The sequence below is a fragment of the Corythoichthys intestinalis genome, chromosome 10 (assembly GCF_030265065.1).
Source record: "Corythoichthys intestinalis isolate RoL2023-P3 chromosome 10, ASM3026506v1, whole genome shotgun sequence".
NCBI lineage: Eukaryota > Metazoa > Chordata > Actinopteri > Syngnathiformes > Syngnathidae > Corythoichthys > Corythoichthys intestinalis.
The window spans coordinates 21,811,419-21,826,597 of NC_080404.1; the positions used below are offsets into that span (position 1 = coordinate 21,811,419).

The 15,179-nt window shown below is 40.7% G+C and overlaps 1 protein-coding gene across 1 annotated transcript in view; it reads left to right on the forward strand.

The window, feature by feature from the left end:
* The window catches only part of LOC130923261 (C-type lectin lectoxin-Lio3-like), a 39,880-nt gene that overhangs the window by 19,369 nt on the left and 5,332 nt on the right, over positions 1 to 15,179 (forward strand). Inside the window, exon 7 of the mRNA XM_057848818.1 lies at positions 490 to 598. Coding sequence (XP_057704801.1) covers positions 490 to 598 — 109 coding nt within the window. The remainder of the gene's footprint in view (positions 1 to 489; positions 599 to 15,179) is intronic.

The window sequence follows — 15,179 nt, forward strand, 5'->3', positions numbered from 1 at the left end:
CTTTTTTACAGACACCATTTTTTTCATTGTGATGTAATTTGTTTAAAAGTTAAAAATATTCATTCATTCATTCATTCATTCATTTTCCCTGTCGCTTTTCCTCACGAGGGTCGCGGAGGTGCTGGAGCCTATCCCAGCTAACTACGGGTTGCGAGTCAATATTCCTCTAAACCATTTCATATATATATATATATATATATATATATATATATATATATATATATGTATATATATATATATATATATATGTATATATATATATATATATATATATATATATATATATATATATATATATATGTATATATATATATATATATATATACATAACTTCTTTATCATTTTTTCTTATTTAATTTTCTTTCCGCTAATCAGTCTTAATTGAGTTAAATGGAATCACCAAAATGTTGAAACGCTATGATATGATACTCAAAATGTTCTAGAGAGATATGAAAAAGGTGTAAGACAATACGTGACTTTGTCTTTCAGGATGGAAGCTTTTTATGGACAGATGGCTCAGATTTTGGGTTCACGGATTGGGCTAATAACCGTCCAAGAGAGAATACCAATCAAGACTGTGCAGAGATAAACTTTCGAGGTATTAAAAAAATTTTGTCATTTCAACTACAAGGGATGACAAATGTGTTATTCTTTTTCATTGTTGAACTTTTTATATGAATATTATTCGATATTGTATTGATTTGAATTTGCCTTTCTTGTGTGCTGTGAAGTGTATTGCATGTTGTCTGGTATTTAGAAATATTACTTAATGACATTTTTTGTTTATTTTCTGTGTACTTACAGGAGAATTCTGGAATGATATCAACTGCCGTAGGCGACGACCTTTTGTCTGTGCCATAAATTTGACCCACTAAAAAGAGAATCAGACTCTTTCCATTGTTTGTTCACTCTTTCTTGGAAACACTCATTCAAAAAGATGTAATAATTAACAAACATGGACACATAATAACCATCCAATTAATAAAGCAAACTCTATGTATCATGTGTTCTGTCTTTTAGATTTTCACTTCATTTAAAATGTAAATATCGGAAAAATTTAAATATTATTTTTTAATAAGTCACTTCATTTAAAATGTAAATATCGGAAAAATTTAAATATTATTTTTTAATAAGTCCTGTTCTTAACATCAATATATACGGGAGTGCTGGCACACACTGCGGAGAAAACTCATTTCAGCCCCTTGTATCCAGGGGGGAGAAATTGGGCCAGAACGGTCAGGAACGCAGCTCCGGTATAAGATTCAGGGCCAGAACGCAGTTCCGGTATAAGATTAAGGGCTGGAATGCCGTTCTGGTACACGGTGCTTTGATTCCGAAAAAATGACGGCAACTGTCAAAATGCCATCTAAAAAAAAATGCTAAGCTGCCACACAAGCATTTCATCTCCAAGAAGAAAACAATCTACCAACATCAGATTTACATACACAAGTGTTAACAGAAGGCATAAAAAAGTGCTTGTGTAGCGTAATCCGTTTCCACCAATATTTATTATTTATTTTATTCTACGGACGACATGGAGGTTTCCCCAGCTGCTGCAGTTAACTGAGTCTGATGATGAGTCACGTCACGCAGGAAAGCAAAATGCCTGGACTCATTTATCATTTTAATTGGCTGACATACTGACATGTGATCAGCAGAGATTGTTAGCTCTGATTGGTTCAAATGTTCATGTTTTCTGGAACAGCAAAAAAAAAAAAAAGTTTGTTGAATTGATGCGATAAAAAAAGGGCAATGCAACATAAAATGGATCAAATCTTTAAGAGCAACGAAAGAGTTGAGGAGGCTTACTTACCATATTTAGTTTTATTTGCTTGGACTTATATTTGCTCATTTATGTTAGGCTACGTATTCATTTCCTTATGATTTAAAAAAGTCAATGTTTGCGCGATCTTAAAAACATATTCCATTTCGCTCTGCATAATATCAGTCATTTGTACTTATTTTTCTGAGTTTATGTTGCTTATATCTTTATTATTAAAAAAAAAAGTAAATCTTTACATTAACTTCAATTTTAATATACATCCTATGTTCTTAGGTAATGTGAGGAAATAATGCAAAATACAAATTAGGAGATGGAGGTTGGGCTTATTGCTGTTTTTGTTAACTTTTATTTTGCAAATCATTAAAAAATACAATTTTGAATGAAAATCAGTTTTTGTATGTGTTATAGAAATAACTGTGCTAAAACAGTTTTCTTTGCATTTCAGTAGTTTAAGAGGTTTGACCCCCCCCCCCCCCCCCCCCGACAATTAAAAAAAAAAAAAAAGTTATAAATAAATAAAATATAACATTTCTGGCTCCGTGACGACCTTCACGTCTGGTAGTTCCGGCAAGAAATTCTTGCCACTTTCACCCCTGCTTGTATCTGAGATCTTGTTCTGGTGTCTTGTCAAAACCCACATGACCAAACATATAATATAAAAATATAATTATAATAAGCATATATAATAAAATGGTAAAATTTCATGGTTAAGGAATATGTACACCAGTTCCTATGCTTCATTGAACAGGAGGAATCGCGAGAAAGAACATCTAAGCCAATTTCAGACATAATAAACTGCAACTGTGTGATGTGACCTGCAATCTACCCAGATCGTGGCTTTCAGACATAGGGCCATGTACCAGTACTTAAGCCTAAGTTATGCTTCTGCGTTGCAGTGACAGAGTAGCGACGGCATAGACCCTACGTCGTCAACAAGCATTCGAAGTTCTGCGTCAAGGGAACGTGTTGCTCTGTAATTCACCGCCAAGCCACTAGAGGGGTGCTGCATTGTGCTTGTGCAGTTTTGGGGGACTTTTGTCGAATTCCTTGAGTTTTCTTCCAGTAAAACAACAACGGCAATGGAGATGGAACACTTGAATGTGGATCTTCAGCTCATCAACATTGAACAACAAATGTTAATCATACAAATGTTGAGGCACAGGTGACACAGAAGACGGTTGCGGAGGTGGTCTGCCCGACTGTTGATGCCGCACAGAGACTGGCAGTCAAATTATGAATTCTAGCATCGGGTTGAAGCCAGCAAGCTGTGTTGTCCAGCTTTTTGTCCATTTTTTTGCCGTGTCCTACAACCAGCCATAGCAGATTTCTGGTGGCTATGGAACTTCCCCAACTGCGTTCGAAGCCTTGATGGTAAACACATTATCTTTAAAGCACCAATGCAATCTCAATTAGTGATGATATATCAAGTGTATAAACTGTCTGTTGTTGAAAATCAAACATCAAAACAACTCTTTTGACACCAAACCTGTCCTTTACTCTTCATATACTTAAAGTGCCTGTGACACGAAAAAGCATGTTTATTTCATAATACACGCGGTATTTTATGCCCCTGAATGATATGAGCCGCTTGGATGTGTGTGGAAGCGATCGCTATTTTTATTTAGTTTTTTTAATCCCGCGCCATGAAAATGAGTGACTTCCGGCTTCGGTCTTGCATTGAGGAGGAGGGCGCTGTGACGTGTACGGTAGAAGACGTCCTGTTCACGCTACAGTGTACTGTTGTGTATGAGGACGAAGGATTAAGCTGATTTTGCGGATTAATACGTTTATTTTTCGCATCACGCCAGCCAAACGGCTGCAGAAAAATCATTCTGTATGAGGGAGAGGCGTATGCGCCTTTTTGGAGTTTCAAAAGGTTCCCATTCACCGTGGATATTTACTGCGGGACCATTGGACTTACGAGGAAGTGAGTAAACATCTTGTTTTGTATTATGTCAAATACGAATACAGCGATTACAAAGTAAACACTACAAACTTCCTTTAAATGAAGGACTACTTACGTTTGATCATTGATAGGCATGTAAAAAGCTCTCCTAATGCTCATTAGCAGCAGCATGTTAGCTGCACAACAACTCCAGCCACCCTCCTCCGGGGAACGAACTGTAAATTGCTCTCCGCCAGGCTGTTTGCCGATCCCCGAAGACAATCGACAACCGGGTCGTCATGTCAAATAATCCAGGATAGTTATGTGTGATTTTCCGCTTCGAAGACTTTAAAACATCACTCGGTTCGGGTTAGCATGTTGGCTAGCTGTCACGGCTTCTGGTTTGTTTACATTCTCCGAAGCCGGGGAAGGGAAATGACATATGTCCGATTTAGGTGTCATAAAATATCGTTCGGGAGGTGCGACAGTAAAGGTGAAGTCGACAGTTTTGACCATTATGGAGTAATTTTGCCATGTCGTCCGGAATAAATGCATTTTTATTATTTCATATTCCATTCAGCACAAGACTTATTTGTCATGACCATGCCATTTATTTAGCAATTGGGGAAAATACTTGGATAAAAAGAATATCCTGTAAAAATATTGAAGTAAAGAGACAGAAACAATGACATTTTGCCGCTCTCTTCGTCGCGTTTTCCTCGTTGTGAACAATTCCCCCTCGACGGGCTGACTGGTCCTTCTCAAGCCATTTATATAACTATTGGGGAAAATACTTGGATAAAAAGAATATCCTGTAAAAATATTGAAGTAAAGAGACAGAAACAATGACATTTTGCCGCTCTCTTCGTCGCGTTTTCCTCGTTGTGAATAGTTCCCCCTCGACGGGCTGACTGGTCCTTCTCAAGCCATTTATATAGCTATTGGGGAAAAATACTTGGATAAAAAGAATAACCTGTAAAAATATTGGAGTAAAGAGACTGAAAAAATGACATTTTGCGGCTCTCTTCGTCGCGTTTTCCTCGTTCTGAATAATTCCCCCTCAATGGGCTGAATAGTAAAACCGATGAGCCCAGTCTACCGCTGACGTCATCCACCTGTTGGGGACGCTAAAGCCCTATAATGGTAGGCGTGGCTAACCGGCAGATTAAAAGACTAATTTCTCGCCATCTGTGCTTTGCTAAATTGTTGTATATAGTCGAATCGTCTCAAAATATGATTCTAATTCACATAATAATGCCATTTAAGACTTTTTTTCTCGTGTCATATGCTCTTTAAAGTGTTAAATGTAAATAAGTCACAACCTCACAGCAAACATACCTACAAAATAAATGATAAAGTGCACCAACCAAAAATACGACATAAAGTGTTAAAAAGCTAGCAGTTTTGGGGTGGCTGGGTCACCGCTTCATGTGGCCATTCGCTTCCGAACACAAACATACTTGTCTCGGAGGTTCTTCCATTTTTTTAATGCATTCGCTGAACTCCAGCTCCGTATTTTCAGAAATCTCCTTCCACGAATTGCTTGCCATTTGGCAATCTTTATAGTGCCTTGTACAAGTCTGTACAAACAATGTACAGGTGGTCATACTTGCGGACCTCTTCTTCGATGATCCTCTCGTCGGCTTGGTCCATTTTTGAGAGTAGCCCAAGAATGTTTGTAAATGGCGGTGATATCGCGCTGAACCGGAAACAACAGTCAAAGCGGACCAATGACAGTCCATTTGCGTTGACAGGACACATCATCAGGATTTTGTGGAGGTGCACGTCAGGCTGCAGCGGAGGGTTGTAAATTGGGTCTGCCTTGACGGCGTAGGTCCGCATAACTCAACCTTTACTCTGCTTCGCAACTTTCAGACATGCAGCATGTTGGCGTTTTCTTTAGATCTCTTGCGCTCTAAAACCTGGACGAAAACTAATATACTGGTCCTTCTAAAAAAATTAGCATATTGTGATGAAGTTCATTATTTTCTGTAAAGTACTGATAAACATTAGACTTCCATAATATTTTAGATTCATTACACACAACTGAAGTAGTTCAAGCCTTTTATTGTTTTAATATTGATGATTTTGGCAAAAAAGTCAAGAAAAAAACAAAAATCCCTATCTCAAAAAATTAGCATATCATGAAAAGGTACTCTAAAAAAGCTACTAACCTACTGTCAGGAATGAGCGGGCAGGCAGGTGGTGTGGACCCAAATGCAGGGAAACAAAAAAAAAGCAGCAAGGCAGGGAACTCAAAAAACGTTTTAATTATAACTAACCAAAGGCACAAAGTACAAACAAAAGGACTGGGGATCAAAAAGGCAAGGTTCAAACAAAACTTACTTTACCGGAGGGACTAATACACGAGGGCTTGGACAGGACTTCAACTTTGACGCAGACACTGACATTGACAATGACGCAACAAGGAGTGACAAGAAACTGGGTCATTATACACACACACACACACACACAGACAAGGGGTAACGAGACGAGGAACAGCTGGGTAACACAGGAGGATGCAGATTGCAGGATACACTGGGAGAACACACACAGGTGAAAGCAATGGGCAATCACAGGGACAAGTCACACTAGGAGAAAACAAACACAAAACCTAACAGTACCCCCCCCCTCAAGGGACGGATCCCAGACGTCCTCAAGGAAAAAAAAAAAATCCCAAACACGGTGGGCAGAAGGTTGCCCGGAGGAGGGAGCAACATCAGCCCGTCGGGGCTAGTCAGGCGGGCGTCCAGGACGGCAGAAGTGGGCCGACCGCAAGGGCCGATCGGGAGGGCGTCCAGGGCGTCAGACGTAGGGCGCACGCACGGGTCGATCAGGCGGGCGTTTTGGGCGCCAGATGTGGGGCGCCTGCACAGGTCAATGGGGCGGACTTCCAGGACAAGGGTAACTGGCTCCATCATTTATGCCACCCAGCCATGGCAGAAAACAAGCAGCAGCAGGAGCGGCAAAGACGTCGTGCGGCGTGTCAGGCTCGGAGTCGTCGTCGGCCGTACCAGACACGAAGTTGTCGGCCGGACCAGGAACGGAGTCGTCGGCCGGACCAGGAACGGAGTCGTCGGCCGGACCAGGAACGGAGTCGTCGGCCGGACCAGGAACGGAGTCGTCGGCCGGACCAGGAACGGAGTCGTCGGTCGGACCAGGAACGGAGTCGTCGGTCGGACCAGGAACAGAGTCGTCGGTCGGACCAGGAACTGAGTCGTCGGGAGGACCAGGAACTGAGTCGTCGGGAGGACCTGGAACTGAGTGGTCGTCGTCCGCTGGCGGGACAGCGTCTGAGTCGTCGTTGTCTGCTGGCGGGACAGCAGCGGGGTCGCAGGAGTCTGCTGGCGGGACAGCAGCGGGGTCGCAGGAGTCTGCTGGCGGGACAGCAGCGGGGTCGCAGGGGTCTGCTGGCGGGACAGCAGCGTGGTCGCAGGAGTAAACAGGAGTGGTTGGCGCGGGCACAGGACTGCGGGGAGTCGGCGCGGGCACTTGACTGCGGGGAGTCGGCGCGGGAGGAACCTGACTGCGGGGAGCCGGCACAGTAGCCTCGGGAAGCCGAGACGTCAAGACGTGCCTACGACGTCAGCGTGGACGAGCACGCCGAGGCTTTTTGACAGTGTTCATGGACAGACTGGGTGGCATGGAATGAGGGAGGCCTGAAAAAAACCAAGAGGGTGAAAAAAAGGGCATGGGCTCAAAATCGGTGTCGGAGTCAGAGTCAGAATAGAGGAGGTCATATAAATTGTGATCCTCCTCAAAGTCTGAAAAATCAGAGTCCAAAAAAATGTGTTGTGGTCTGTGGGTGGGTTGAGGGTGTCGGCGTGCCGGCCGAAAATGAATCTTTCCCGCTGGGTCCAGGAGTGGTTGCGTCATTCTGTCAGGAATGAGCGGGCAGGCAGGTGGTGTGGACCCAAATACAGGGAAACAAAAAAAAGCAGCAAGGCAGGGAACTCAAAAAACGTTTTAATTATAACTAACCAAAGGCACAAAGTACAAACAAAAGGACTGGGGATCAAAAAGGCAAGGTTCAAACAAAACTTACTTTACCGGAGGGACTAATACACGAGGGCTTGGACAGGACTTCAACTTTGACGCAGACACTGACATTGACAATGACGCAACAAGGAGTGACAAGAAACTGGGTCATTATATACACACACGCAGACAAGGGGTAACGAGACGAGGAACAGCTGGGTAACACAGGAGGATGCAGATTGCAGGATTCACTGGGAGAACACACACAGGTGAAAGCAATGGGCAATCACAGGGACAAGTCACACTAGGAGAAAACAAACACAAAACCTAACACCTACTCATCTGAATCAATGAATTAACTCAAAACCCCTGCGAAAAATGTGCTGTATCAAGGTATCTCAAGTCTGTGGGAAGGAAAAAGTGTGCAGGAAACGCTGCACAACCAAAAGAGTTGACCACACCCTGAGAAAGATTGTGGAGAAGGGCCGATTCCAGACCTTTGGGGACCTGCAGAAACAGTGGACTGAGTCTGGAGTAGAAACACCCAGAGCCATGGCATTACTGCGCTCAATTGGCCTGCCATCTCTCCTGATCTGAACCCCATAGAGAATCTGTGGGATATTGTGAAGAGGAAGTTGAGAGACACCAGACCCAACACTGTGGATGAACTTAAAGTGCCTGTGACACGAAATAGCATGTTTATTTCATAATACACGCTGTATTTTATGCCCCTGAATGATATGGGCCGCTTGGATGTGTGTGGAAGCGATCGCTATTTTTATTTAGTTTTTTTAATCCTGCGCCATGAAAATGAGTGACTTCCGGCTTCGGTCTTGCATTGAGGAGGAGGGCGCTCTGACGTGTACGGTAGAAGACGTCCTGTTCACGCTACAGTGTACTGTTGTGTATGAGGACGAAGGATTAAGCTGATTTTGCGGATTAATACGTTTATTTTTCGCATCACGCCAGCCAAACAGCTGCAGAAAAATCATTCTGAATGAGGGAGAGACGTATGCGCCTTTTTGGAGTTTCAAAAGGTTCCCATTCACCGTGGATATTTACTGCGGGACCATTAGACTTACGAGGAAGTGAGTAAACATCTTGTTTTGTATTATGTCAATACGAATACAGCGATTACAAAGTAAACACTACAAACTTTCTTTAAATGAAGGACTACTTACGTTTGATCATTGATAGGCATGTAAAAAGCTCTCCTAATGCTCATTAGCAGCAGCACGTTAGCTGCACAACAACTCCAGCCACCCTCCTCCGGGGAACGAACTGTAAATTGCTCTCCGCCGGGCGGTTTGCCGATCCCCGAAGACAATCGACAACCGGGTCGTCATGTCAAATAATCCAGGATAGTTATGTGTGATTTTCCGCTTCGAAGACTTTGAAACATCACTCGGTTCGGGTTAGCATGTCGGCTAGCTGTCACGCCTTCTGGTTTGTTTACATTCTCCGAAGCCGGGGAAGGGAAATGACCTATGTCCGATTTAGGTGTCATAAAATATCGTTCGGGAGGTGCGACAGTAAAGGTGAAGTCGACAGTTTTGACCATTATGGAGTAATTTTGCCATGTCGTCCAGAAAAATGCATTTTTATTATTTCATATTCCATTCAGCACAAGACTGTTATTTGTCATGACCATGCCATTTATTTAGCAATTGGGGAAAATACTTGGATAAAAAGAATATCCTGTAAAAATATTGAAGTAAAGAGACAGAAACAATGACATTTTGTCGCTCTCTTTGTTGCGTTTTCCTCGTTGTGAAGAGTTCCCCCTCGACGGGCTGACTGGTCCTTCTCAAGCCATCTATATAGCTATTGGGGAAAATACTTGGATAAAAATAATATCCTGTAAAAATATTGAAGTAAAGAGACAGAAACAATGACATTTTGCCGCGCTCTTCGTCGCGTTTTCCTCGTTGTGAATAGTTCCCCCTCGAAGGGCTGACTGGTCCTTCTCAAGCCATTTATATAGTTATTGGGGAAAAATACTTGGATAAAAAGAATATCCTGTAAAAATATTGGAGTAGAGAGACTGAAACAATGACATTTTGCGGCTCTCTTCGTCGCGTTTTCCTCGTTCTGAATAATTCCCCCTCAATGGGCTGAATAGTAAAACCGATGAGCCCAGTCTACCGCCGACGTCGTCCACCTGTTTTGGGGACGCTAAAGCCCTATAATGGTAGGCGTGGCTAACTGGCAGATTATAAGACTAATTTCTCGTCATCTGTGTTTTGCTAAATTGTTGTATATAGTCGAATCGTCTCAAAATATGATTCTAATTCACATAATAATGCTATTTAAGACTTTTTTTTCTCGTGTCATATGCTCTTTAAGGCCGCTATTGAAGCATCCTGGGCATCCATAACACCTCAGCAGTGCCGCAGGCTGATTGCCTCCATGCCACGCCGCATTGAAGCAGTCATTTCTGCAAAAGGATTCCCGACCAAGTATTACGTGCTGTTTGTTTTTTTGAAAGTATATACATTTTTTTTGTAGTACTAAATTATTGCATACTCACTTTACTGTAAAATAATTGCTTTCACGGCTTTCTCGGACACTGCTTAGCAACCTTAGTGCCTACCAAGTATGGATGACAAATTAATGAATTCCTCTAAAACTCGAGACATACAATGCTCTCAAAGACGTTTTTTTTCTTCAATTTTGTATCAATTTAGTACATTAGCTTAGTTTAGGTGCTAATCATTTCTGCTAGCAGAGGAACAAGTTCGTTACCTTTTCCCGTTTTCCCTCTAAACAGATTGTTTTATCTGCACCTTCTAACATCTTTCTATATGCTCATGTCCATGCCAGTTTTCAGAAAACTTCAAATCCTGGCTGATATTTCCATTTGACATGTCCATTTTTCCACCATTTAAAGTAGAGTCCCAGCAATTAAAATAAGACTGCTAAGTGAGTACAATCATCAAAAACTTTCACACTTCATATTTAGGGATAAAAGGCGATGAGAGGGAAATCCTTCACCTATCACGAGTGGATAATTGCACATTAAGAGACTGCATTCATACCTTTAAAGTTTATTATTCCACAGTCATGAACTGTGTTGACTCTTGGCCGTTTATTAGCCCAGTCGTCGAAATCAAAAGGTGTGCCATCAGTCCATAGAAATGTACCATCCTGAAAGACAAAGAAACTTTTGTTATTGTCTGTTATATAACGACACATAACATTTTTAACATCACATAATTGCCAGCTGACAATTTGGAAATGTTCCTTGTTTCTATCTTACTCGAGATAGAAGTCAAAATACAATCATGTGAGACAGAAAGATAAAGATGCTTTAGTGGCTCAGGAATAAAACAGAATCTTGAGCAGGTTTATGTTCTGCGAGTAGGGATGGGAATCAAGAACCGGTTCCTATAGCGAACCAGATCCAGGTGTTTCAATTCCATGGAATTGTTTAGCAGTTTGTCTAACGATTCTCTTATCAATTCCAACCAGCACGAATTACGTCACGTAAATTCTGTGTTCTCCACTGCTGGAGACACCATATATTCAGAAAGATCACGTATCCTTCCAGAAAAAGCAGACATGCTTATTTTTCGGCAAAAGAATTGTTAATTTTTCACATTTGCAGTACGCACTGTTCTGTTGTATTTGACAGTATTTATCTTTTTTTATTATATATTTTTTAGTGCTATCAGCTCATATGTCCTTTTAAAAAGGAGGATTTTTTATTTCTTTTAGAAAAATGTTTCAGTAAAATGTTACACATTCTTGAGTATTTGCCACAGCTACATACTGCCACAGTTACATCGAGGCCTCTTTTGACCTTGTTGTGAGTTCGTAAGGTTGTGACTTCCGATTAAACAAACTCAATGCCAATCAAACTGTTTGTTCTTCTTTTTACCCAAATAACAATCGATAAGAGACTCAATAAAGAACCGAATCCTTAAGCAATATCGACAATGGAATTGAAATTGTAAAAATCGTATCAATTCCCATCTCTACCTGCGAGTAACTATATAATGAATGATAGGTTCAGGCAATGGCAATAATTGATTACTTGTTTAAGATTATTTGTCCGACACTTCACCTTCCCCCGAACTCAGAACCACCCGAAAAGCCTGGAAGTTGGATAAATCATGGATTTCGACCTCCATAACCAAAAGGAGAGACAACACATATGTTTAAGGGCCACAAACGGCACCGCTAAATTCTGAAGCGACTGCATCACGAAACTAAATGCATTTGCACTAGCATAATGTTTGGAGTGGTTTTGGGGTCATTGGACCCCTATGCTATGCACGCAGCAAGAGCATGCCAACTTGCTTGTATTCCAAATGTCAGTTTACCACACATGAATATACTAACTTAATATTACAACACCTGTCGAGGAGTAATCATGCAACTTCGGCATACCGTAACTTTCTTCTTCCTTTTTAGTTGTCTGCATTGATCGACGACATCTCTAATGCTTGTCGTATTTCTGATTTTGTCATGATTCATTTGAGATTCTGAACTAAGTTTTTGTTTGTTTGTTTGTTTGATTTTGGTTTAGTGGTACAAGGCGTTAATTCTGATTGTTTGTTAGAGTTGTAGAAGCCTTGTTTAAGGGCCGTAATTTTCTGACTATAAGGCGCACCTGACTATAAGCCGCCACCAGTGTTGTCACGGATTACTTAAAAAAGTAATTTCATTACTGATTACACTCAAAAAAGTAATCTATTTACTTTACTGATTGCTTTATTATCAAAGTAACTAAGTTACTTTTTACCAATTTTTTTCCTTTTGCTGCTTCAACATAAAAATAACAGAAAAATGTCATCGCGTGTAATTGAGTTTTTCACATAAGGCTTAATCTTTGAGTTAGCGGGGGTTTAACTAGTCGACCACCATTGACTCGCCCTAGCTTAGCCATTCCAGAGCCCTAAAACTAACAAATAACTGACAAACTGCACAAAATTTGTTTAAATCAATTCCAATGACTAATTAAACCCCCCCGACTCCAAGATAAAGCCTAATGTAAAAAAGTCTGAACTTCCCCTTTGAAATAAAGACCTAGCCGTTAAAATGTTGTCTCTAAAAGTTGTAAAGCAATAAAACAAACAACAAAAATTAATGAAATGAAATGAACAAAAATCCTACAACGTAAAGTTTTCATAATGGGTCAAAATTATTTTTTGAACAGATCATGTGACCAGCACCTTGGAGACTATCCTTTGCTTTGCTTAGCCAAAACTACACCAGAGGAAGCAAGATGGATATTTAGAATTTATTTAAACCTAAGCTTTCAAACGCTGCCAACAACAACTTGAACAGTTGACTGAACTCGAACAATGTCAAGATGTGTATATATATATATATATATATATATTATATATATATATATATATATATATATATATATATACACTGTATTTATAAGTTAAGGTGACAATTATTATTGTGGTAACATTGCCAAGGAAATCGCCAGCTTCGTCACGTTTTTATCATTTATTTAAGAACTTATCCAACACAAAACGCCCATTGTCTTAAGCAGTTGACTGCTCTCAAGAAAACGAAAGTATTATCTACCGCACTGACCTATCTCACTGAGACGTCAGCTTCGCGGTGCGTTCAGGGACAGTAAAAAGTGTCCGCCATATTAGAATCCGATTCGTTACATTATTTACAGGAATAATTATTAATTATTCTTCTTATTATTATATTATTCTGAATTATTTATTTATAACTTATGTTTTTCTATGTTTAATTGCCATTTGTAACAGTGCCAGCAGTATTTATTAAGAATTTAGTGTATGTTTTTAGGCTTTGGAACGAATTAATGGAATTATAATGTATTCCTATGGGAAAATCCTGCTCGACATACGACCATTTCGACTTACAAACAAGGTCCTGGAACGAATTAAATTTGTATGTAGAGGTACCACTGTATATATATATATATATGTATGTATGCAGTATTGGCCAAAAGTTTTGAGACACCTCAATGGTGGATACTTTGAAGAATGTAGAACACAAAACCTGTTTTCAGATATTTCACTATTTTTGCCATTCCACATGTTCGTTCACAGTTTTGATGTCTTCAGTGAGAAAATACAATAGTAGTGAAAATATATAAAACGCAAAATGAAGTGTGTCCAAACTTTTGACTTTCGTTTCAGTCTTCAACATGCTTCTCCCCCCAGTCCCACAAATGTAAAACTCCGTCTATGATTACAAACTCTAACTATAAAATGTACACAATTACACATATTATAAAGGCTGGTTACAAACTGTTGAAGTGCTGGCTGTCTCGTTTCCTGTCGTCGGCTTTGTCTCGAGTTTTTTTTTTTTTCGCGACACGTTGTGCTGGTATACCAAGTGCTTCCTTGTTGAATTGGATGTCGAGTTTTTAGCGGTCGAAAGTCTTTCTGAGCCAGCGCAGAGTTTGCAACGCACGGAGATATTTTTGTCATTTTTACCGGACGGATATGTGAAGTAATGGCTGTATCTCCAGTGAGCAAATGCAGCCGTTTGTTGTATCTCTCCAGCTCCTTTACTGTTAGCATCCTGATAGGTACCGACTAGCCAGGCTATGTTGTTGACCGCCGTTGCAGACGGCGCGCGCACAGGCAGCACGGTAAAACACGTGACCCCCCCCGATGAGAAAACGTGAGATGTGATGTCACCCCCAAACTCAAGCGCAGTATTTTCTTTTCAAATGCTCTTCGTACATGACTACAATATTCTTCATTCTACATACAGTATGAGGCAACAACAAAATAGTAACACACAGGCACCGAGGAAACAAACTTTAATCAGATTACTGGCTTGGAAAAATGAATGCGTTAGATTGCTCGTTACTGAAAGAAAGTAATCAGATTACAGTAACGAGTTACTGACAACACTGGCCGCCACCCACAAAATCTGACACGAAATGCATTTGTTCATAGATAAGCCGCACCGGACTACAAGCCGCAGCTGTCCTCACTTTGTTATGGGATATTTACACCAAAAGATATTAACTGGGAACACTGTCATAGAAGACTGTCATGACACCAAATGATCCACTATGAAGCTTGTAACGCGTGGAAGGGCGGGATGCATGCATAAAAGGTAAAAAAGGGAACAGACTACCACTTATGCACTTTGAATACACAAAAAATAAACACAGCTCAATCACTCGTCACTCGGGAGTGCAACGGACCACGCGGTCACAATTAACTCCACCATAAGTGAGTAGCAACTGAAGAAGATGAACATGAATAAAGAAACGCCACCATGTAGTGGATGTCGTAAGCAACAAAGAGGGACACAGAAGTGACGGTTACAAGCTTTGAACCAATTGACTGCAAAGTTTAATTTCTTCTAGAAGCTTCATTTGGTCATCACTGCTCCCTTGGGGGAGACAGTCAACCTCTGCTACCGCCTGCTGTCAACACTGTTTTCGTCCAACATGCCTCCTAGCATGCATTGCAGCACTACAGATGTAAATAACAATCAAAATTCATGTTCTGTGCTAATTATTTCTGCAGTTACTGCTCCAGTTGTTTCATTAATTGCTAGGTATGGTATCTA